General features: G+C 39.2%; 2 protein-coding genes across 2 annotated transcripts; one reads left to right on the top strand and one right to left on the bottom strand.

Annotated features, from left to right (window-relative positions):
• Positions 1–2,159: 2,159 nt before the first annotated feature.
• LOC135153964 (uncharacterized protein K02A2.6-like) lies at positions 2,160–3,092 on the bottom strand. The gene has a single exon (XM_064098939.1). The coding sequence runs from the start codon at positions 3,090–3,092 to the stop codon at positions 2,160–2,162; it is 933 nt and encodes a 310-aa protein (XP_063955009.1).
• A 20,731-nt stretch (positions 3,093–23,823) lies between these two features.
• Positions 23,824–25,431, top strand: LOC129258498 (dynein light chain Tctex-type 4-like). The gene has a single exon (XM_054896759.2). The coding sequence runs from the start codon at positions 24,504–24,506 to the stop codon at positions 25,281–25,283; it is 780 nt and encodes a 259-aa protein (XP_054752734.2). The 5' UTR covers positions 23,824–24,503; the 3' UTR covers positions 25,284–25,431.
• The last annotated feature ends 378 nt before the right edge of the window (positions 25,432–25,809 follow it).

Raw genomic sequence — 25,809 nt, 5'->3', positions numbered from 1 at the left:
GTACAGCAGTTCCAGGAAGTGAGTATATCAGTGCTCCAGCATCAATAACATCAAACTTTTAAGAATCTGGGTGACTGTCCCTTGTGGACAGGAAAAGTGCTACTCCTTGACCCTTCCATGATGTCTGTCAACAAATCTGACTTGGTGAACGAGTTGATAGAGCCTTTAGATGACAGTGAAGGTGAGTATGTGGAAGACTCATGATGGAAGAACTCATTTTCATTGGATGGTTGAGGCCGATCGGTAACTGGTGCTGGAAGAGAGCTGTCTTCATCAAACAGATGGCGATCCAGAGGCCATATGTCACAAGACAATGAAACCTGACAAGATGTTTGCTGGTGTCATGGCTTTTACCCAAGCACCTCCAGCCAGCTCTGCCATGTTGTAGATGGTTATGTTCTTTGTCAGATGCCTTAACATCCAAGTGTCGTCTGCAGTGTTGTAGTAAGCTATCAGAGGTCCGAATACGGCCCTATCTAGTGGTTGTAACCAATGAGTGGTATGTGGTGGCAGTGTGGCGATGTTTATGATATTCGGCTTGAAAAGCTTCAAGACTTTCAGGGACAAGTGGCTCTCATGATTGTCCATGAGTCAGAACAGCTACACTGTAATGAGACTAGTGCTGATACTAACTCAGGTCAAGAGGTTAAGCTCTGGCCGGTCACCTCTGACCGTCCACATACCACATGGATGTGATATGAATCTTATATAAGCGGCATGCCACGTTGGCTGGCCAGTTAGAATAAAATCACCGACTGCAACACTATATACTAGGCTCTGTGTCATCTGTATTCCTGTACCTTTCAGAACATTACGTGGTGTCAGAAGTAAACTAAATTTTAGACATGGATGGTATGAAGATACCTGAAGCCTTGTCGCTGCAAGGAAATGTTGCTGAGAACTGGAAAAGGTGGATACAAAGAATTGAGCTGTACCACATCGCTAGTGGGTTAGACAAGAAAGACTCCAAAGTGCAAATGTGTACATTTTTACGTATAATCGGACAGGATGCATTGGAGATCTACAATACGTTTACCTTTGATTCAAATGACAGTCAACCAGATCTTTCCGCTGTAATTGACAAGTTCACGAAGCATTTTGAGCCTCAGAGGAATACTATGTATGAGAGACATTTGTTTAATACAAGGTTCCATCTAGACGGGGAGAGCATTGATCAGTTTGTGACAGACCTCAAAACTAAAGCAAAAACATGTGAGTTTGAAAGCTTACATGACAGCCTGATAAAGGATCGAATTGTGGTCGGGATTCGGGATGACAGCACAAGAGCCAGATTGCTTCGTGAAACGAATCTCACATTGCAAAAAGCAATTGATGTGTGTCGTGCAGCCAAAGTTGACTCCTGGAGCTGTGAACCCTCATCATGTGGACATGATGCAGAGTGTTGCAAAGACAAAGCAAGGAAAGGACATCCGACAGAAATCAACTAAATGTGGTCACTGTGGAGCACTGCGTCACAAAGGAAAGCAATGCCCAGCAATGGACAAAATGTGTAACAAGTGTGGAAAGCAAAAATAGATGGTAGAGATCCAAATCTGGCGATACTAGATTACCGCAACACCCCTAGTGATAGCATGCCATCACCAGCACAGCTATTTTTGGGTAGGCGAACGCAAACTGTACACTCCTTCCAACCTCTGCGAAACTTTTGGAGCTGCGCACATTTCATTTGGTTTCTGAAAAGATAGCGAACAGGCAACAGAAGCAGAAGCGCTTTTATGACAGAGGCTCAGAAGCGCTGACCCCTCTCAAACCAGGAGATCAAGTCCTGCTGAGGGAGGAAAAAGAATGGAAACCTGCAGAAATTGTTGCAACAGCAGGCAAACCCCGATCACACATTGTGCAAACCCCTGCCGGAGCGCAATATCGAAGTATGGGAGAACTGGTGACTCAGTTACCAATGTTTTCAAACTCTCATATGCAGCTGTTTGTGGTGACTCCCAGTGCCACACCACGTCTTTCTCCAGAAGAATCCGTAATGGTGCAGTTTCACTCGCTAGATTGGGAATGAACTTTCCCAGGTATTTGATTGTACCAAGAAACCTTGTTGCTTGGTGTTTCCATCTGTTGCACTGCTTCAACTTTCTTGGGGTTGGCCTCAACTCCCTCTGGTGTCAGTAGATGACCTCCTTCACTCTAAATCAACATTTAGACGCATTAAGTTTCAGATTTCTCTCCTGAACACGTTGAAGAACACGCTCAAGACGCTTGTCGTGTTCCTTTTTTGTAGCTCCCCACACAAGTATATCATCCATGATGACCTCGACACCCTCCAATCCTTCAAGCATTTTATTCATTTTCCGCTGGAAGATTTCCGGAGCTGCATTTACTCCGAATGGCATCCTGGTATATCTATAGCGGCCATACGGTGTGTTGAATGTACACAATTTCGAGGTCTCAAGATCCAATTTCACCTGCCAATATCCACAATTAGCATCCAGCGTGCTAAACACTTTGGCATTTGGCATTCCTGCCACTACTTCCTCAACTGTCTTCATGGGGTAATGCTCTCTCTTAATCGCATCGTTAAGCTGTTTTGGATCAATACATATCCTGACTTTTCCTGATTTCTTAGCCACAACGACCATCGAATTGACCCACTGTGTAGGCTGTGTTTCCTTCACTATCACACCTAGCTTCTCCATGCGTTCGAGCTCTAGTTTGACCTTTTCTCGTAGCGCTACAGGAACACGTCTAGGTGGGTGGATCACTGGTTGGGCCTCTGGTCTTAAGTGAATGTGTTGCTCTCCTTCAACACGTCCTAGTCCATCAAAGACATCATATTTGCTTAGCATCTCAGGCTCCAAGTTGCTTTCAAGTGCATCCATTCGCTTAATCATGTTCATTTCCAAACATGAATCACCTCTTAACACAGGCACAACGTTGCGGTCCAATACATGAAACTCCAGCAAGTAGAATTTCTGTTTATACTCGCACATTATCTCACACTGTGCAACTGGGCTAAGTCTTTCCTCGGAATAGGTGAGAAGTTTGTTTCTGGGCTTTTTGAGCTTTGCTCCAATTCTTTGTGCGGCTGACATTGGAAGCACATTACACTCAGCACCTGAATCCATTTTCATTCTCATGACTTGTCCATTAAGGCGTACATTCACCTTCCAGTTTTCCAAGTTCTTTCGCTTGTGTTCACTTTGTCTCACAGTGTTTATGTACATTTCTTCGTCGGACTCTATATACAAATACTATGTTAAAAAAGATACTTGATTGAAAGCTCTATGTTCAAAATAACACTATCATACTGAGCAGGATATTACCTCACCGTAACATTTCAAATATGCAACATTATCCAACAAAATCTTACTTGTAGCTACACCTAACGTAATAGCACTTTGTGGGCCTGTGAAGATCTTCATCAAAGTTCCAACACATCAGTCCCGACAACTTCACAATAATTCGTATCCCTGTACTTTATGTAGGCGAAATTAAACCGCATATTGGTATCAATGAGCACAACATGCAGGAGATATTTGGTTAATATCGCCGTCAGAACTTGAAAAAATTGCATTGATATTGCATGGAAAATCTGTGGTAAGATGATTGGTTGCGATTCATGGTCTTTCTGTACCGAGTTCAATCTATAAGCTGAAGCCGATTCCACTCATGAAGAAGACTTTTGGTGTACTTAGAAAATTCTTCCTGTTCCTTCCGAGTTTGAAGACGATTGTTTTTCTTGGCTTGAAGGATAGGTCCAATTACGTCATCTGCCTCTTCGGCGCAGATCACGTCATCAGTTGAGAGCCTGGGAACAGTAGCCGAAAGCTGATGATATGTCTCCAGACAGCAGGAGGTTGTGATTGGCAGCAGCCTTGCTGTTCTTAAATCACTCTCTTCCAGCACCATGGCACTTGTGGTAGTGATAGTCTGGTGCAAGATTTCCTTTGTGCACAATTGTTGATGTAAATCCAGATCAAGTGGTAGGCAAGAAAGGGTGTCTGCTGCTGCATTCTTCTTTCCAGGTAGATATTTGGTACTGAAATTAAAATCTGCCAGTTCTGCAACCCATCTAAGTCCCATGGCATTCAGCTTGGCTCTTGACATGACGTAGGTCAATGGATTATTGTCCAAAGACTGAAGTGAGTTGGATGAGACAAGTAGTCTCTGAAATGGTCTGTAATGGCCCATTTGAGTGCTTGTAGTTCTTATCAGCTGGGGTCAGAGTCCAGGAACCATACCCAATGACCTGATTTTTTCAATCATGCTCCTGGGTTAGCACCGCACCAAGTCCATCCTGCAAAGCATCTATGAAGAGGCAGTATGGCTGGTTATAATCCAGATAGGCCATAGTGATATACTTTCTTTGTCCATGAAGCCCTGATGAGAAGCCGTGCCTTGGTCAAGCATTGTAAACCAACAACTACCACCTAGTCCATCAAGTACATCATGAATCATTGGGAATGGCTGTCAATCACAGATTATCTTCATGTTCAGCTCCCTGTAGAAGAGACATACAGAGACGTAGGCTGCCGAACTATGTTTTCATATGTATGTGACCCTCCACATCGGACACGCTTTACATTTCTTTTGCATGTACTCTGTGTGTGTTCCATTTGTTGGCATTGAAAACACCATAAGGCTCGAGGAGTGTTAATATTAACCTTGAATGTTTATTCATTTCATTTCATTTTTCATTTTTTATTTACATCTTTAACATTTACAATAAGTTTTGTTCCATACATCTTGATACATAATCAATATAACAAGGAAAAGGCATATTACAATATTCAAAGTTTACATTCCCTGGTAATTCCTTGCAGTTAAAGAACAATAGGATTGATCAAGTTTCCTGAACAGCCCTGTCGATCTTCTTTTTGAACCTTACTTTATGCACTTTTTGTTCTTTGAGGAAGTCCAATAATTCGTAGTCTGAAATATTTGTATATACACGATGAATAACACCCCTAGTCAGAAAGGGGGGTTCGGATGATTGCGTAACTTTGACGAGCATACCCCCAAACTCATGCAGTTATCTCTAGTTACTTTTTAACTTGATGGGAATTCTTACATACTATGCGGAGAGATTCATCATTTTTTTTATCACTGATCTGACTTCTCCGCCAACACAATTGTTAATTTCCTGCCAAACAGATAGAATTGACTGAAACATTAAGTTTCAGATCACGACCATTCGTGATTTTTAATTTTATTTGGGTCTTTGGGAGTGTCGGCATTCATGTATTCTGGCTGTGGGGATTGCTGAAATGAAGCGTAATAAGCCTCCTCATCAGATGAGAAGTCAGCCATATTGGCTTAAGACTCAGGGACTATGCAAATAAAGCTACAATCCATGATAGTGCATCTCCCCAACCGAGTACATCCTCGCGAATATATAGTTTAGTTCAAGATAGTTACTGCAGTGCAAAATTCCTGCCAAAATCTGAGCTTACCTCACATGATTTTAATGCCTCCCTCTTGTATTTATCCTGTACGATCAAAGAAAATCCTATACAAAATTTGAAAAACGCAATCCAAAATGCAAACCAAAAGGATAATTCCATAAAATGTAATCCAAGGGGCAACTGAAAACAAAATTTGAGCGGAAGGAATAGATTCCAGCTTAGACAAAAAGCACCAAAATTGATGTTGATAAACACGCAAAAAACATGTCTGGTGCTCTCCTGTGGTTTCATTATATCTGCCTTTTAAGGCAGAGACACTACTTCAAATTCGTGTCTCCTTCAGTACTTCGTATATAGTGTCATATACTTCCAAAACAATGTATGATATGATGCTTTCTCCTACTCTGTACAGAATTGACAGGCTCATGAAACTTTCACCTTACGTAAAAATTGACAAATATGAATGAAATTTTAAAGCTTACACACATTTCATCAGTCGATTATTCTTTGTATTTACATGTTGCAATAAAAAAAGAGAGATCGAGGGATAGCGCGCTAGAGTATGAGAGTGATGTTGAGTTTGACAATTGAGCTTTCGGAAATTTGCAGTGAAATTATTTGTATCATTTTTGGATTGTTAAGAACAAGCTGGGTTTGAACAGTGAGTAATGGTATGGAAACTTGAAAGAGAGAGAATGTTGAATAGGGAGCATTTAAAAGAAATGAAGGAAGGAATGAAGAAGGAAAGGAAAGAAAAAATGAATAAAGAAGAGAAAAATAAAATGAAGAAGAAAGAAAGAAGGAAAGGAAAAAAAAAAGAAAGGAAGGAAGGAAGGATACTCATAAATATGCACACCCACCACAGAACCATCTAGCTCTATCCATCCTCATGCCAGACATCTCCATCCCCTTATTAAACAATTTTGTCTCTCTTTTTATTTTCGAGCACCGTATTATATAAAGGCTTTGTTTGTATCTCAAAGTCCAATGGTTTCCCATTAGTGCTGACGTAGTGGGTGGTTTTTCACTTCTGAAAAAAAAAAAGGAAATATATATGCCATAATAATACTAAAAATGTGGTTCTACAGGTAAGGTTCTAGGGAAAGTAACCTGCCCTGTTCTACGGGCTTACACATGTCCCATCTGCGGAACAAATGGTGACAATGCCCATACAATCAAATACTGCCCTGTGGAATCAGACATGTTCAGAGAATCTTCCTAGGAGTAGGGCCAGCCTCTCCTCTGACACACCTTGTCAGCTTTCTTGATACGCTCGTCAGCTTTCTTGATACGCTCGTCATCTTGTGCTCATAATTCAATGAATGAATCACGGTCCATTCTGACGAAATTTTGAAAGTCTCTGGTGCATTATTACTTAATTCTGTCAGTAAAGTCATGTAGGCACCCAGTGCCTTTCTTTGTGCAATCCATCTTTTCACCCAGATCTTCCTACGACACCTCTGTGTTTGTTGCTGACGTGATGCAGCGCGAATTGCGTTATGTTTTTGCTTTTTCTGCTTTGCTGATATAAGGCTTTTTGTGGTTCAGCTGGGGAGAGCACTTGAGTAACAAGGGGTTGGATTTTGTCTGCTGCTGTTTTCCTTATTATAGTTATTGGTCTTATTTATGCTTTTAGTGTGAAGTCTGCACAATCCCTGAAGTGATGACATAGTAGCATTGGAAACGCGAGTCTCTGACAACCAGCACCTGTGGATAGGTGACAGTACATGTCAAACTCGAAATTGTCCAGATGTCGTAATAAAATAAAATATCAACAATGCAATCCTGATTGTAAAAAAATAAGCATATTGATCAGTTTGATTTTATTTTGGAAACATTTCCAGAACCAAATGTCAAGGATGCCATTGTTGAAGAAGGAAAAGATAAAAGAATATACTTTGTATACTTGTTGCAAAGAATCTGAAGAAGTGCGGTTCATATCAAAATTTGGAATGTATGATAAGCCAGACAAATTTTTCAAATGTTTACCACTTGGAAGTTGCTGAGGAAGTGTAGACTGGGTTCATCCTGTTGAATAACCTTGGGGAAAAGAATCTTCCTAGGAGTAACAACAAAGTTAAGGCCAATGCCTAGTATTTGTAGTTCCTGTTCTGATGAACAATATTTACTGAGGCTAATAACTTTCTTCTTTGTATCCTGGCATTAAGTCAAGTGAACTGATTTGGGAGTTAGGATATTAAAACTTCTTGAATGATATGTCTTTCCCTGTGTTCTGGGAATATCTTCTTGGTATTGTCTGTGTGCTTTCTGTTTGTCTTGTGGAGGTCTTCTTTGCTGTGTGTATCTTCAATCTGGCATTGTGTTTCCATGATGTGCTGTTCTACCAGATGACAATGACAATGACAATGATTTTATTTCTTTGACGGCCCCTCCTGGGGGCATAGAAGAAATATAACAACTTACAACAATGGCAATAATAGGCATAAGAAAAAAAATACCAAGGTAACAAAAAAAAAATAGATTAATAAAAAGAAAGAAAAAAAGAATCAAACACGATGATGATAAAGATATGTACAATACAAGAGCAGTAATAGAAATAGAAACGGGCACAAATTAACCCACCCACTCCCGACATGCCAGAGAGTATCTGGAGACCGGTACCCCACTGAGCATGTGCGGGTGCAATCCAACAAAATCTGAAATCATGCCCTAATACGAGAAAGTAACCAAGACAGCAACTACACTTAAGATATTAAAATTTTGACATAATGAATTTACAAAATCTTGACAGATTTTTCAAGTCTTTTGTATTTCTCATATTAAACAGCTTGTGCATATTAATCGCGTTTGGTCTGACAAAATAATACCCTCTAATTAAAGCTTTCCTTTCACTTTCAAAAGCAGGACAATTAAGGACGTTCCACAGTTATGTTTGTGCACATTATGATCTGCGCATATTTAACACTCCGCGCGCTGACGTCACAATGGATGAACAGGTGATTAATTAGCTGTGGGTATGAGCTGATTTTTCTCATCATCTGCATCCTAACTGCATATCCGATGCGTTATTTTATGAAGCTAAAAAAAATATAAAATTTCCATGGACCATTAAAAAAAATATCTCTACAATTTCAAAATACTTTACTTTGCAGTACTGCCAAGAATCACGAATATGACCCCCAGTTTGAATAAATGGTAGAGTGGTTTTGATTTTTCTTCACATAGATACAAAGCATTTGGCGCATTTTTGGTGTTTTAAAAAGCACGTTTGCTCATATAAAAATGCTAATAGTTTGAAAACAAGCACATGAACCCCTATTTTTTAATGTTTGTACCTCTTAAGTATAGATTCCTCTACAACTTTGCAAATGTAGGTGAAAATGACATGGATTTTTAATAAAGTGCAGCATTTATTGTACTTTTGTAGTCTGTTATTGAAATTTCACATTTTTGAGATTGGGTTTTTGTTATCTTTTACGCCATTTTTAAGAACTGACTGTGCTGTTAGACTTAAAGTTGCAAACGAATAGCACAATAATTAGATTCTCTATTCTAACGATACAATTAATAACTCTCTTGCAAAATTTGAAGACTTTTTCATGTATTTTGACTGAGTAATAGAGGTTTAAACTCATTGTAGTATTCTTGCGAGGTCTAAAAATGCAAAATTATTTTGAATGCGCAATTCTTAAGAACATCAATTTGGGTGAACTTTGAAGCTCTATAGCAAAAAATCAAGCACGTGGACCTATGTTAATTTTTGCATATTTCGAATATTAAGGTTCTAAAGTATCTATGTGCAAAGTTTGGTGAAAATGACATGGATTTCACTTTAACTGTGGAACGTCCTTAAACACATAATGAAACTCGTCACCTGGCTCATGCGAGTCACATAGAGTACAAGTTTGCAAACCTTGATTAGGCAGGTAACGACCATTAGCAATTGGCAATCTATGATTTCCACAACGATATTTACAGAGTTCAATCCTATCTGCAAAATCTAATTTCACTAAATAGTTCTCAAACCCAAAATTTTGTTTGAATATCCTATAATTTATGCACAAACGGTTTCTATTAATTTCAGTATTCAATTCCTGTTTAGCAATATCATCCAATCTGAGACTCACAGTTGACTTAACCCACTTAACCTCCAAGACCATATTCTCAACACTCCACAGGTTAGACATCCCACATCTATCCAAAATGTCTTTCACTTTTACTATCCATGGTGACTTATAAAGGTCCCTATCATGAAGTTGATGCAAAAGCCTATAAATCATACTTGACAATTTAGATTTTCCATTTACACTTTGACGAATCCTTGCCCCAAAATTTAATGTAATTTAATGTAATTTAATGTAATTGGTATCTAGTGTATCTTCTAAGATCTTGGTGAGGGCTAGTCCAGCTTGCTTGATAATGCAGGTCCCTTGTTTAGACTGGATTGGGGACTTGAGAGCCTAGTCCATTTGGAACAATTTTTTAGGCACCGCATCTCTTGAGGAAGGTAAGATGCTTGACAAGCTTGGCACGCTTAATGTGGTTGCGTTCAAGTTTCCTAGTTTAGTGAGTCTTCTTTCTGTATATAGCTGGATAATATGTGATTTATTTATCATTACTGTATATTCATGTTTTCTTTAAAAAGACAGGGTTGTCTCAGTCAAGCCAGTTGGCCTGCTTTTCAAGGGAGCCCTGTCGAATATACATACGTATAAATCTGACATATACAGAAATAAAAGCAGTGATCAGAGATAAATAATGGCAAGGGTTTTTATAGAAACAAAATAATATATGAAATATGATATTAACACAGACAAAAATGTAATGGACAAAAATCATTTCACAAGTAAAGAAAATTAAAAAACAAAGAACATGATAAGACAGGAGTCATTTTGAAAAGATTTGAAGGTTTGCATGGTGGTGTGACTAGATAACAAGTTTTTGGTTTCACTATGTAAGTTAGTCCTTAAAAGGACTTTCTACTGTTAAATACAATAGGTAGTTTGAATAACACACTATTGGTGCAATCACTCTGGGAATTCTTGCATGCATAGACACATTTACACTGGTAGAAAGCGTCACAACTCCTGCAGATAACAAGCTATCTTGATCAAACTAATTGCTTATGGTACATATTTTGCATTACCAAACATTATAAAATGCATATAGCTGGTACAGGTTGCAAAGACAGTGAGGTAGGCCTGACATTACTATTAGGTTGGGCAAGAGCTGTAATCTGTCCTGCTTACGCTTCTTTTACATCAAACTTTGGTCAACCTCAAATTCTTCACACCCTTTGGCTGGCCTTCCCAGAATTTGCACCGAACACCTGTTTCCCCTGCAAGATTTGCTGTGTCTGATTCCCTGTCTTGGGTAGCATACTTCTTCACAGTAGTCTCTCTCTCTCACTTTAACAAAACCTTGTCCTTTCTTCTGATTTACATTGTCAAATGTAAGTGTGAATCCCAGGAATGGCGATGTGCTTTTACTATCAACCATGTGTATATTCTAGGTTTTCATCACTCTTTCAGTTGGTTATTTCCAAGGGTTCATCAAGACTGATTTCTTCAGCTTGTCTTGTATTTTCTGTAACACTCAAGAACTGAAGACAGCCAGTTATTAGAGGATAGAGATTAGCGAGAAATAGTGATTGATTTAATTCATCTCCATATACGTTTCTTTGATCGTCTTGCAATTATCGGGTGTTATAGTAAGGTAATGTTTTGCATATTGTGAAAGTATTATGGTTAATATACATGTAGAGCAATTTATCACATCCTTTTAAAGAATGGTTTATGTACTTCAACAAATCAAAATGCTTGTAACCCATATTCCCTTGCAGAACACATCATTAATAGGCATTATCTAACCATGGAGCTATAAAACACTGTAATAGCTCCATGATCTAATCGATTGGTACAGCCTGAAAAACACTAGATGAAGTAGAGTGTGAAAGTGTTTCACACTGTTTTCAAATTTAGGATAGATAATCCTTATAATGCCTGACTGAGTAATGTGCATTATTTGTTTTATGGTCTCACCTGCGTAGCAGGATCAAGACATATCCACTTCATCATTAAATATTAACCAAGTTTAAATTATTGAATAAATGATTTTCAAATGTTCTAATTATGAGAGATTGATTCCTCTAGGGGATGCATTCCAAGAGGTTATATCATGGTGAGTTGGTGACAAAGATCAAAATAATATTATATACTACCATATTCTATTTATGGTACTTAGGAAGAGTAGTATACCTTATCTGACAGTTGTGAACTGTAAGAGAAAGCACTTTAAATGTCCTTACATTTTCAATACGACAACTCACCGCCCCTGAAAACCACATGACGTTTTAATTATGGGCTGATAAGCCTTTTTCTATCTACATCCTGGGAGGTTTGACATTAATCCCTTTGTAGTTTTCATAAGATCCAATATTTGTTAGATCATTGAAAATAAAGATAAATATGCTTGAATTTTTTTTCGTGATTTTAAAGCCAGTAAAAACTGTTAAAAAGGTGGGTTTTACATTTTAAAAATCATGTGTCGGGCTTAAGAGTTAATAATTTTTGCTATCATTTTGACTTTGGAAATCAGTATGTGCAATTTTTATCATACCCCCCCCTTCTTGGTGTTGTGGTAATTGTGGTAAATTTCAGTTGCCAATGGAATTGAAAATAATACTATAATCAGTGCAATTGAATTCTCTGAAGTCATCCCTAAATGTTCATCTTGAAATAATCTTGTTTTGTTTGTGTTGTTAATTTTTACTGTGCATATTTTTGCATCCCAGTATTATTTTTACCATTCCTTGAGTTATTAAACCTGTATATATATGTTTTATACTATTTTTGTTTTGTAAAATATTAATTAAAAAATATAAGTCGCTACCTGTTGTTCTCACAGCAAATGATAACTGATATCATTGACCTATTGATCATGACTCATGAGTGTATGTTTCCCAGAGACCTCTACAGGGACCATTTGTTTCCAGTAGGCAACGGCTTAACACAATGCAGACCTCTAAACTTATCTAAATTTCAAGGTAAACAACAGAACTATTACCATTCTGAGTTCTTCTTTTGATACTGAATCCCTCTATTTTCTATATTTTTTTCCTTGACTATTCAATTTTCTTTTTTTCATTCAACCCCCCCCCCCCCCACACACACAAAAAAATCATCTGTATTTTTCCTTTAGACAGATTTTGAGGTCTGCATGAAGTTTTGGAACACGATTCCCAGAATACTTTGAAACCAAAAGTAATATGTAAAAGTGCTTTGAATTTTGTGTGTGTAAATCTTCAGTATTCTGAAAACAGTGTACATGTATCTTTCTCACTTGTATTCTATTTTTGAAATTTTGTTCTGTAAAGTATATGAAAACTTGCTATTACATTCTAAAGTGCTGTACACTGACAAACCTTGTTTTATATAATTACCATGGATTACATTCCTACAAACGCCTTCCTGGAAAAAAAGCCCGGGAAGAAAGTCATCAGTTTATGTGATAAGTAGTTTTGAACATCAGCAGACATGCCAACCATTCCCTTTTTAGAGTATTTGTTCCTCTTTTTTGCTATAAATACACCAATACTTTTTTGTATATTTGTTACTTTTTAAAAATTTCTGATCATGGAGTATGTATTATACATAGCGCATGACATTTGCGCCGGTCCGACAGTCCCAGACCCGGGTAAAAATCACTGTCGGGCAGTAATTTGTTGCAAGAAAAGAACATGTAAATTCTTGGCTTGCCTACAAGCACATATTTAAAAGGGTGAATTATCAAGTTTTCAAGTAGTCATTTCATGTTTTTTCACCGATCTCACTACAGCAGGTTGGCGATCGTTACGTTGAGACAAATTTTTGCTCCCCAGTTGACCATCAAATTGAATTCTTCGATATCCACTCCAAGTCCAAGGGCCCAGAGAGGTGACTACCACTCTAGTACAACCCCCTCTTTTATGAAAATTTTTCATGATATCAGATGATCTGTCATGTGGAATATTCCTATGGAACATGTCTAGAATTCGATGCTGTATAGATCAGCAACTTCTTATTTCAAATTTTTAAATATAGTCTTTTTTGTCAAAAAATACTTTTTCCCCTTATAAGGATACTTTTTTTGGTTGTAGAAGGTTGGCAGTTCTGCTGAAAAGCTGATAACACAGGAGTAAGTCTGATGGGAATGGCACTGATGGATGGTTGATCAGAAATCTGGCTTTAAACAGATTGAAATTTATAGAGAAATATGCACTGGGTGAACCATCGACAGCAACACGTAAATAAGTGGCATCTGATGATCTGCATGGCTTGTCAGTGCAATCTTCTAACTCCTGTGTTCCTCTTAAGAGCTTCCGTGTCTAGAATTCTGAATGATTCAAGGGTTGCATGGACACCTGCGTCCCCGTTGACCACTTCATTCATTCTTTTGTCTTTGACAATGTTCATTGAGCGCTTATAAGCGTACGTCAAAGCGAATCCCTCTTCTAGTTTTCTGGCGCAGAGCCCAATCTGTTGCCAATATGTGAGAGCATTTTTTGCTCCCCAGTTGACCTCCAAATTGATGTCTTCGATATCCACTCCAAGTCCAAGGGCCCAGAGTGGTGACTACCACTGTAGTACAACCCCCTCTTTTATGAAAATTGTTCATGATATCAGATGATCTGTCATGTGAAATATTCCTATGGAACATGTCTAGAATTCGATGCTGTGCTGGATGATGGCATCATAGATCAGCAACTTCTTATTTCATCTAGTAATACACCTTTTGGCAGATGTTCGTGCTCCTCATGAAAACAATAATCTTGCACCCATGAACTCTGTATTCTTTGACGCACGATCCATAACAAAAACTTCATGAAATCTTTCGGTTACGTTCTCTATGTGAAGGTAAATGTTTGGTCTGTCATGGTAGCAGCGATTTCACATCGCATTGGTTCTATCCGAGGTGTCCACAAATATCACGACAGCCTTTTAAAGTTGCCGTGGCTGTCAATACTGGGGTGGGGACTTCCCCCAAACAGCGTCCCCACACCACAAGCCTGTCTGTATGCTTGTCTGAAATTGCGGCCCCATTTGGGTATGCAGTGACCCTCATTAAAACAGACGAGGCAGATCCTCTCTTGAATGTCTGTTCTCATTTTCGTCTGAAAATGCGGAAGAAGACATGCCTCCGGAGATGCGAGTATAAGTGCCACATCTTTACAAGTTCAGACTTTGTAAGATGTTGGGTAATTGTGCACATATCTATTCTGAGATCTTTAATCCAGATCTGTTGCTCGGCCATTTGTATTTCGTTTCCATACATAAATGAAAGAGATCGCAATCGAGTGCTCTGCACTTGGTTAAAAAATCATATCATGTCAGGATTAATTCTTGAACGTCATCAATGCAGAAACTCTTCTCACAATTGCAATATCACCATAGAATATTGGATTACATGACCATGCAGAGAGAAAAAAAATTATGTTTATTCCTATCAATTTGAAGCTCAATTTAAAACTTTCGTAAGTAACTGAATTCATCAATCGAAAATACGCCATCCAGACATGCCAACCGTTCCCTTTTTAGAGTATTTGTGCCTCTTTTTTTACTATGAATACACCGATACTTTTTTTGTATGATTTGTTTCTTTTTTAAAATTTCTGATCATGGAGTATGTATTATACATAGCGCATGACACTTGCGCCGGTCCGACAGTCCCAGATCGGTAAAAATCACTGTCTGGCAGTAATTTGTTGCATGAAAAGAGCATGTAAATTCTTGGCTTGCCTAAGAGCACATTTTAAAAGGGTGAATTATCAAGTTTTCAAGTAGTCATTTCACATATTTTATCTCACTACAACAGGTTGGCGATTGTTACGTTGAGACAAATTTTAAAAAATACTTATTTTGTCAAAAAATAATTTTTCCCCCTTATAAGAATTCTTTTTTGGTTGTAGAAGGTTGGCAGGTCTGCTGAATAGCTGATAACACAAGAGTAAGTCTGATGGGAATGGCACTGTTGGAGGATTGATCAGAAATCTGGCTTTAAACAGATTGAAATTTTTAGAGAAATATGCACTGGGTGAACCATCGACAGCAACACGTAAATAAGTGGCATCTGATGATCTGCATGGCTTGTCAGTGCAATCTTCTAACTCCTGTGTTCCTCTTAAGAGCTTCCGTGTCTAGAATTCTGAATGATTCAAGGGTTGCATGGACACCTGCGTCCCCGTTGACCACTTCATTCATTCTTTTGTCTTTGACAATGTTCATTGAGCGCTTATAAGCGTACGTCAAAGCGAATCCCTCTTCTAGTTTTCTGGCGCAGAGCCCAATCTGTTGCCAATATGTGAGAGCATTTTTTGCTCCCCAGTTGACCTCCAAATTGATGTCTTCGATATCCACTCCAAGTCCAAGGGCCCAGAGTGGTGACTACCACTGTAGTACAACCCCCTCTTTTATGAAAATTGTTCATGATATCAGATGATCTGTCATGTGAAATATTCCTATGGAACATGTCTAGAATTCGATGCTGTGCTGGATGATGGCATCATAGATCAGCAACTTCTTATTTCATCTAGTAATACACCTTTTGGCAGATGTTCGTGCTCCTCATGAAAACAATAATCTTGCACCCATGAACTCTGTATTCTTTGACGCACGATCCATAACAAAAACTTCATGAAATCTTTCGGTTACGTTCTCTATGTGAAGGTAAATGTTTGGTCTGTCATGGTAGCAGCGATTTCACATCGCATTGGTTCTATCCGAGGTGTCCACAAATATCACGACAGCCTTTTAAAGTTGCCGTGGCTGTCAATACTGGGGTGGGGACTTCCCCCAAACAGCGTCCCCACACCACAAGCCTGTCTGTATGCTTGTCTGAAATTGCGGCCCCATTTGGGTATGCAGTGACCCTCATTAAAACAGACGAGGCAGATCCTCTCTTGAATGTCTGTTCTCATTTTCGTCTGAAAATGCGGAAGAAGACATGCCTCCGGAGATGCGAGTATAAGTGCCACATCTTTACAAGTTCAGACTTTGTAAGATGTTGGGTAATTGTGCACATATCTATTCTGAGATCTTTAATCCAGATCTGTTGCTCGGCCATTTGTATTTCGTTTCCATACATAAATGAAAGAGATCGCAATCGAGTGCTCTGCACTTGGTTAAAAAATCATATCATGTCAGGATTAATTCTTGAACGTCATCAATGCAGAAACTCTTCTCACAATTGCAATATCACCATAGAATATTGGATTACATGACCATGCAGAGAGAAAAAAAATTATGTTTATTCCTATCAATTTGAAGCTCAATTTAAAACTTTCGTAAGTAACTGAATTCATTAATCGAAAATACGCCATCCAGACATGCCAACCGTTCCCTTTTTAGAGTATTTGTGCCTCTTTTTTACTATGAATACACCGATACTTTTTTTGTATGATTTGTTTCTTTTTTAAAATTTCTGATCATGGAGTATGTATTATACATAGCGCATGACACTTGCGCCGGTCCGACAGTCCCAGATCGGTAAAAATCACTGTCTGGCAGTAATTTGTTGCATGAAAAGAGCATGTAAATTCTTGGCTTGCCTAAGAGCACATTTTAAAAGGGTGAATTATCAAGTTTTCAAGTAGTCATTTCACATATTTTATCTCACTACAACAGGTTGGCGATTGTTACGTTGAGACAAATTTTAAAAAATACTTATTTTGTCAAAAAATAATTTTTCCCCCTTATAAGAATTCTTTTTTGGTTGTAGAAGGTTGGCAGGTCTGCTGAATAGCTGATAACACAAGAGTAAGTCTGATGGGAATGGCACTGTTGGAGGATTGATCAGAAATCTGGCTTTAAACAGATTGAAATTTTTAGAGAAATATGCACTGGGTGAACCATCGACAGCAACACGTAAATAAGTGGCATCTGCATGGCTTGTCAGTGCAATCTTCTAACTCCTGTGTTCCTCTTAAGAGCTTCCGTGTCTAGAATTCTGAATGATTCAAGGGTTGCATGGACACATGCATCCCCGTTGACCACTTCATTCATTCTTTTGTCTTTGACAATGTTCATTGAGCGCTTATAAGCGTACGTCAAAGCGAATCCCTCTTCTAGTTTTCTGGCGCAGAGCCCAATCTGTTGCCAATATGTGAGAGCATTTTTTGCTCCCCAGTTGACCACCAAATTGATGTCTTCGATATCCACTCCAAGTCCATGGGCCCAGAGTGGTGACTACCACTCTAGTACAACTCCCTCTTTTACGAAAATTGTTCATGATATCAGATGATCTGACATGTGAAATATAGCTATGGAACATGTGTAGAACTGATGGATGATTGATCAGAAATCTGGCTTTAAACAGATTAAATTTATAGAGAAATCTGCACTGGGCGAAACATTGACAGCAACATGTACATAAGTGGCATCTGCATGGCTTGTCAGTGCAATCTTCTAACTCCTGTGTTCCTCTTAAGAGCTTCCCTGTCTAGAATTCTGAATGACTCAAGGGTTGCATGGACACATGCGTCCCCGTTGACCACTTCATTCATTCTTTTGTCTTTGACAATGTTCATTGAGCGCTTATAAGCGTACGTCAAAGCGAATCTCTCTTCTAGTTTTCTGGCGCAGAGCCCAATCTGTTGCCAATATGTGAGAGCATTTTTTGCTCCCCAGTTGACCACCAAATTGATGTCTTCGATATCCACTCCAAGTCCATGGGCCCAGAGTGGTGACTACCACTCTAGTACAACTCCCTCTTTTACGAAAATTGTTCATGATATCAGATGATCTGTCATGTGAAATATAGCTATGGAACATGTGTAGACCTGATGGATGATTGATCAGAAATCTGGTTTTAAACAGATTCAAATTTATAGAGAAATCTGCACTGGGCGAAACATTGACAGCAACATGTACATAAGTGGCATCTGCATCGCTTGTCAGTGCAATCTTCTAACTCCTGTGTTCAGTAGCGTACCGTGACTCGGAGGAGACAAAGCATTGGGGGGGGGCAAAGCATTGTTCACAGACAATGCAGTGCCCCCCCAATGCTTTGTCTCCTCCGGTTCACGGTACGCCACTGCCTGTGTTCCTCTTAATGCCTGAAGATCTTCCGTGTCTGGAATTCTGAATGACTCAAGGGTTGCATGGACACATGCGTCCCCGTTGACCACTTCGTTCATTCTTTCATCTTTGACAATGTTCATTGAGCGCTTATAGTGCACATCAAAGCGAATCCTCTTCTAGTTTTCAGGCGCAGAGCCCAATCTGTCGCCAGTGTGTGAGAGCATCTTCTGCTCCCCAGTTGACCACCAAATTGATGTCTTCGATATCCACTCCAAGTCCATGGGCCCAGAGTGGTGACTACCACTCTAGTACAACTCCCTCTTTTACGAAAATTGTTCATGATATCAGATGATCTGACATGTGAAATATAGCTATGGAACATGTGTAGAACTGATGGATGATTGATCAGAAATCTGGCTTTAAACAGATTAAATTTATAGAGAAATCTGCACTGGGCGAAACATTGACAGCAACATGTACATAAGTGGCATCTGCATGGCTTGTCAGTGCAATCTTCTAACTCCTGTGTTCCTCTTAAGAGCTTCCCTGTCTAGAATTCTGAATGACTCGAGGGTTGCATGGACACATGCGTCCCCGTTGACCACTTCATTCATTCTTTTGTCTTTGACAATGTTCATTGAGCGCTTATAAGCGTACGTCAAAGCGAATCTCTCTTCTAGTTTTCTGGCGCAGAGCCCAATCTGTTGCCAATATGTGAGAGCATTTTTTGCTCCCCAGTTGACCACCAAATTGATGTCTTCGATATCCACTCCAAGTCCATGGGCCCAGAGTGGTGACTACCACTCTAGTACAACTCCCTCTTTTACGAAAATTGTTCATGATATCAGATGATCTGTCATGTGAAATATAGCTATGGAACATGTGTAGACCTGATGGATGATTGATCAGAAATCTGATTTTAAACAGATTCAAATTTATAGAGAAATCTGCACTGGGCGAAACATTGACAGCAACATGTACATAAGTGGCATCTGCATCGCTTGTCAGTGCAATCTTCTAACTCCTGTGTTCAGTAGCGTACCGTGACTCGGAGGAGACAAAGCATTGGGGGGGGGGGGCAAAGCATTGTTCACAGACAATGCAGTGCCCCCCAATGCTTTGTCTCCTCCGGTTCACGGTACGCCACTGCCTGTGTTCCTCTTAATGCCTGAAGATCTTCCGTGTCTGGAATTCTGAATGACTCAAGGGTTGCATGGACACATGCGTCCCCGTTGACCACTTCGTTCATTCTTTCATCTTTGACAATGTTCATTGAGCGCTTATAGTGCACATCAAAGCGAATCCCTCTTCTAGTTTTCAGGTGCAGAGCCCAATCTGTCGCCAGTGTGTGAGAGCATCTTCTGCTCCCCAGTTGACCACCAAATTGATGTCTTCGATATCCACTCCAAGTCCATGGGCCCAGAGTGATGACTACCACACTTAGTGCAACTCCCTCTTTTACGAAAATTGGTCATGATATCAGATAATCTGTCATGTGAAATATTCCTATGGAACATGTCTAGAGCTCGATGCTGTGCTGGATAATGGCATCGTAGATCGGCAACTTCTTATTTCATCTAGTAATACACCTTTTGGCAGATGTTCGTGCTCCTTATGAAAACAATAATCTTGCACCCATGAACTCTGTATTCTTTGACTCACGATCCATAACAAAAGCTTCATGAAATCTTTCGGTTACGTTCTCTATGTGAAGGTAAATGTTAGTTCTGTCATGGTAGCAGCGATTTCACATCGCAATGGTTCTATCCGAGGTGTCCACAAATATCACGAGTCTTTTAAAGTTGCCGTGGCTGTCAATACTGGGGTGGGGACTTCCCCCAAACAGCGTCCCCACACCACAAGCCTGTCTGTATGCTTGTCTGAAATTGCGGCCTCATTTGGGTATGCAGTGACCCTCATTGAAACAGATAGGCAGATCCTCTCTTGAATGTCTGTTCTCATTTTCGTCTGAAAATGCAGAAGAAGACATGCCTCCGGAGATGCGAGTATAAGTACCACATCTTTACAAGTTCAGACTTTGTAAGATGTTGAGTAATTGCGCACATACCTATTCTGAGATCTTCAATCCAGATCTGTTTGCTCGGCCATTTGTATTTCGTTTCCATACATAAATGAAAGAGATCGCAATCGAGTGCTCTGCACTTTGGTAAAAAATCATATCATTTCTGGATTAATTATTGAACGTCATTAATGCAGAAACTCTTCTCACAATTGTAATATCACCATAGACTATTGGTTTACATGACCATGCAGAGAAAAAAAAAATGTTTATTCCTATCAATTTGAAGCTCAATTTAAAACTTTCGTAAGTAACTGAATTCATTAATCGAAAATACGCCATCCAGACATGCCAACCGGTCCATTTTTAGAGTATTTGTTCCTCTTTTTTTACTATGAATACACCAATACTTTTTTGGGATGATCTGTTACTTTTTTTTTAATTTCCAATCTTGGAGTATGTATAATACACAGCGCGTGACACTAGCGCCTGTCCGACGGTCCCAGACAGGTAAAAATCACTGTCTGGCCAGTAACTTGTTGCATGAAAGGAACAAGTAAATTCTTGCCTACGAGCACATGTTTAAAAGGGTGAATTATCAAGTTTTCAAGTACAGTAATTTCACATGTTTTTTCACCGATCTCACTACAAATCAGGCTGACGATCGTTACGTTGAGACAATTTTTTTTTAATACTCTTTTTTTTTTGTCAAAAAATTTTTTTTTTTCCTTCTAAAATACGTTTGTTGTTGTAGAAGGATGACAGGTCTGCATCAGTTATATAACATTCAAAGTTTGATAAACTGTCTATCATTTTAGAGGATGTTCTGTGAATTCATTTCATTCAATGGCTGTGACTACAGCTGGAATTAATGTTTAAGTGTCTGAAGTTTGGATATTTGTAACAACGTAACTGTTATTTTTTTGTTGCTTTCATTAAGAGTTGTACATGAATGAATCAAGGACCATATAACAGAATATGATCAATGTTTCTGTCTATTTTAACCCAAGTCTATGTAAACCATGTACAAACTTTGCAATCAATTTTAAACATTTCATTGTATCTCTTTGTGTTTTTTTGGACCAAGATGGATGCTGTAACCTTTAATTGTTGAATATCTATTAATCATTGTAATGCTCATTGAAAGGTTCTAATGCAATCGAATTTCCATATTGCATTTTTTTTTTTGATGTTCACTTCCTTAAAATGTCATTAAATTTTTAAACAATGGATTATAATCTGCATTTCTGTGTTTGTTATTAAGAATCGTCTTTCCCTTTACATAGGAGATGGACTGTTTATTGCCATTTTATTTGTGACAGGTATAATGTGTTTATAAGAGTTCAAACTTTGAAATAGGCATGATTGTATCACGAAAATGCCGAGAAGGAGAGAGAGAGAGGGGGGAGGGGGGAGGAAGGGACTGTTTATGGATGGACTGTTTATTGCCCTTTTAAATTTTATTTGTGACAGGTATAATGTGTTTATAAGAGTTCAAACTTTGAAATAGGCACGATTGTATCACGATAATGCAGAGAAGGAGAGAGAGATAGAGAGGGGGGGGGGGGAAGTATGGATGGACTGTTTATTGCCCTTTTATATTTTATTTGTGACAGGTATAATGTGTTTATAAGAGTTCAAAATTTGAAATAGGCATGATTGTTTCACGAAAATGGAGAGAGAGAGAGAGGGGGTAGGAAGGGGGGTTGATATTTTTTGACGGGGAGATTGAAGGGGCAGCTACAGAGAAATGTCAGTATGAATGGCAGTAATCATTATCAACTGATCAATAATGAAGTAGATGGTTTATATTGGGATATTTAGAATTATATACTATACCATTACATGAGTACCCCCCCTCCCTCCACACCCCAAACAATCATTGATCATGATGAGGGCAATGAAAGAGTCAAATGTGACCAGTGAATATTATGTTGATGACATTAGCAACCCTTTCCATTCACTTGCTTCTTTGCAAGTTTAAGCAATTGGTATGTACCCTCAGTCATTCTTTCTATTATATCCTTTATTTCTATCTGTGTTTATTCCTGTCTTTTGTTTGTATCGTTTTCCTTTCGTTTGTCTGACTTTATTTCCTTTCCATCATTCTTTACCCCCTCTTGATCCTTACTCATTTCTATGTATTTTTTCTTGTTTTTTTTTTATATTCAAAATTTCAAAACAAATCTTTTATTCTTACTTCATCTTGTACTTTATTTTTTGTTCATCATTTAACTACTTTTTCTTGTCTTTTGTTTTCTCCTTTTCTCTATTTCTGAGTGGCAATTACCCCGTTTCCTCATTTTCTCCTTTCCATTCTCGCCCTTCCTTTTCACCCGCCATCCTCTTCCATTTCTCCTTCCCTTTCCCAGTTTCCTCCCTCCCTTCCTCCATATTCCCTCCCTTCCTTCTGTCTTCCCCCTTCTATCTTCCTCTCTCAATACTACTATCCCTCGTACACCCCCTCTACCCTGACCTCTCTCATTCTCCGATCAAAGAGCCATCGATTTATAGTAATCTCGGGAATTATCACTAGGGCTCCAGTGCGCTAGCCCGTGAGGTATCCAAGAAACGAATCGCAATCGCCGATACAATATTCATCTACCAAAATAATTGATCAGGTTATATAGCATGTTAAATTGTAACAGAGAGGAGAGGTTTCACGAACTTGATAATTAATTCATGTATGCTTTTAATTTTACGGTTTGGGAGGTGAATTTGATGGTATCAATTTAAATGGATTGAAAAGAAGCTGCAGACATGAAGATGCATATTATATAGGGAAAAAAGACCCAGAGATGAGTTCATAAAAATAGGATCTTCTGAGCTAAATTTATTTGTACAGGGTTTGATGAAGAGGGTCTGTATAGGACGTAAAATACTGTTCGACTTCCCGCCCATCTGATTCTCTCGTCTTCATACCCCTTCTTCATTTCCGAATCCTTATCCATCTCTTTATGCCACCTGTTTGTATATCTATGTAAAAAAAAAAAAACCCGGAGTGAAATAATCTGCGTTATGATCCATCAGTAGGTGATCTGAAATGTGCAACTTTATAAATATGGTCATACAAAGTTGTAGCATGGAGCTAGCTCCATGGTTGTAATAAGAAAAGTACACCTTCTAATTTAGCATTGCGGTTATAGGGTTACATGATACAATTAGAGCTTTGTCTTTGATAGGAGTTTGATTGATCATTGATCGACTGACTGACTGATTGATTGAGGATGTGAAGGAAATGAAGTCATGGGGGGTGAGGGAGAGAGATGAGAGGCGGAAGAGAAAAGGAGAGACGTGATGAGAAGGATGGCGTTACGTTGCTATGGTGAGGGGCTGGTTTAGCAGATGCATGTATGGAGGCGGGAAATTAGATGCATCAATTATTTAGCTCGTCGGAGCCGAGGCAAAGTCGGCTTAATACAAACTGTCAGCCGCTCGCCGACGAGTTTGAGCGAGCGAAAAAAATCTTCAGCAGTTAGCAGGCTTCATCTGTAATCATCCCCATTCATCCCAGATTCGCTTTCTTTTGTCGTGTGTTTTTAACATGGGTAAACCAGAGAGTTTGCAGAAAGGATTTTCCATTTCAAAGAGCGCAAAAAAGAACAGACTGCGAGTGGCAGATAAGTACCACCTTAAAGACTACTGTATTTGACTTTTACTTGTATTCTTTTCTTTACGTCTGCACAGTTATGCGCGATGGTTGCAAACTGCAAGTTGTTTTGAAGTTGCTTAATGAGACAGGTATATATTATGCGGGATGGTTGTTTAAGGGACACGTTGTTGAAAATTTGATAAAAGTTCTCCCGAGAAACACCATTTTCATTTCCTCAAGTCCAAGAATCCGTTACCAAAGGACATCAACAGCAACAGGAGAGAGCTCTATGTACCAACTTTTCTCGTAATCTTCTGATTAAAAAGGGAAACTGGGAATGTGATAGACGTGCCGTTGTCAGCATTTCTTCTGCACGTCTATGTTATTTTTTGATCGGGTTAATAATATACGTTCGGATGGCAGATGCAGTTATTTTGTGAAACGAAATCATAAACAGGACAAAACAGACCCCACTCTGGTTTTGAATCGTCCGTTTTGGTTTGATGATGGCAGCTGCCCTCAAGCAAGTAAAGACCAACCCTTCCACAGTGGCATCTGACAAGACGGAGATTATCTCTGGAGCTTCGGGAGGCGACGGACCTTCCGTCAAGGTTGGAGGGAGTGACGGCGGAAGAGCTGGTGGCGATGGGAGCGACAAGGGATCAGTTATAGGAAGCAGTCCTCACAGTGACTCCAGTAAACCAAGCAACGGCGAGAAGCCGGTAAGAAAGCTCTCGCAGTGGAGCCTCCTCAAGAAGAAGCTGAATATCCGCAATGGTGTCGCGGTCAGTGGAAGTGTAGGTGGTGGCAGCGGTGGGATCAAGGGAACACTGTCCCTGGGAAACCCACTCCTCATCCGCACTGCCTCCAAGAAGTCCATCCTAACAAGCACAAGCAACAACTACAACTCGGCAGACTCTGTACGTCTAGAGAACACCTACCAGTTGGGACCCGACAGACAACATACCTTTCGTCCATTGCGCGTCCAGCATGAGGTCGAGCTACTCTTGGACCAGATACTGGAGAAGGAGAGGTACGACCCCTCTAGGAGTGGCTTCTTGACAGTCAGTATTGCAGAAGCTGTCAAGGATAGGGTTAAGACTCTAGGGTTCGTGAGGCACAAGCTGGTCGTCCAGACCATGCTCAGTTCGGCAGGAGGACAGAGTTTTGAGATTGCCAGCCGATGTCTCTGGAATGCCGACACCGATAATTACACGACGGCAGTTTATCAGAACCCCACACTCTTTGCGATAGTGTCAGTGTATGGATTGTACTACGAGTGATGTTATACTGACAATTTATTTCAAGTCTTTAGGGTAAAGTGACGCTGGGTGCATGATGCTCTCGTTCGACTCTGTAAACCAAAACAACCACCTTTGATTGAATCAGATTGTTGTTAATAATGATGCCTTCTTTTTTATGTCTTGTTATATTTTCTTATGTCCGTTTTTTTTTTGTTCATTGAATTATTAAAAAAAATGCAAAATTGGTTATTGATAAAATAGGAACTTGAAGAGGAAGGTTGGTATTTTTTTATTGTAAGTTAAATATAAATTTCATTTCACATGTTTCTATAAAATATATACTTTCCCTTTGCAAGATGTAAACCAAGCATATGTAATATTATGATAATAACTGTTAACACGTCATGCTATAGTTTTATGTTGCACCATGGACCTATTACTTGTCATGCTTATATAATTTATTATATATATATATATATATATATGTGTGTGTGAAGTTACATGTACTACAGCTTATAATTGGTATGGTGTCGAAAATCTGTCTATCTGACGGTCAATTGGATCG

This window comes from Lytechinus pictus, chromosome 4 (genome assembly GCF_037042905.1).
Source record: "Lytechinus pictus isolate F3 Inbred chromosome 4, Lp3.0, whole genome shotgun sequence".
NCBI lineage: Eukaryota > Metazoa > Echinodermata > Echinoidea > Temnopleuroida > Toxopneustidae > Lytechinus > Lytechinus pictus.
This window is presented reverse-complemented; position numbering and strand designations above follow the sequence as displayed.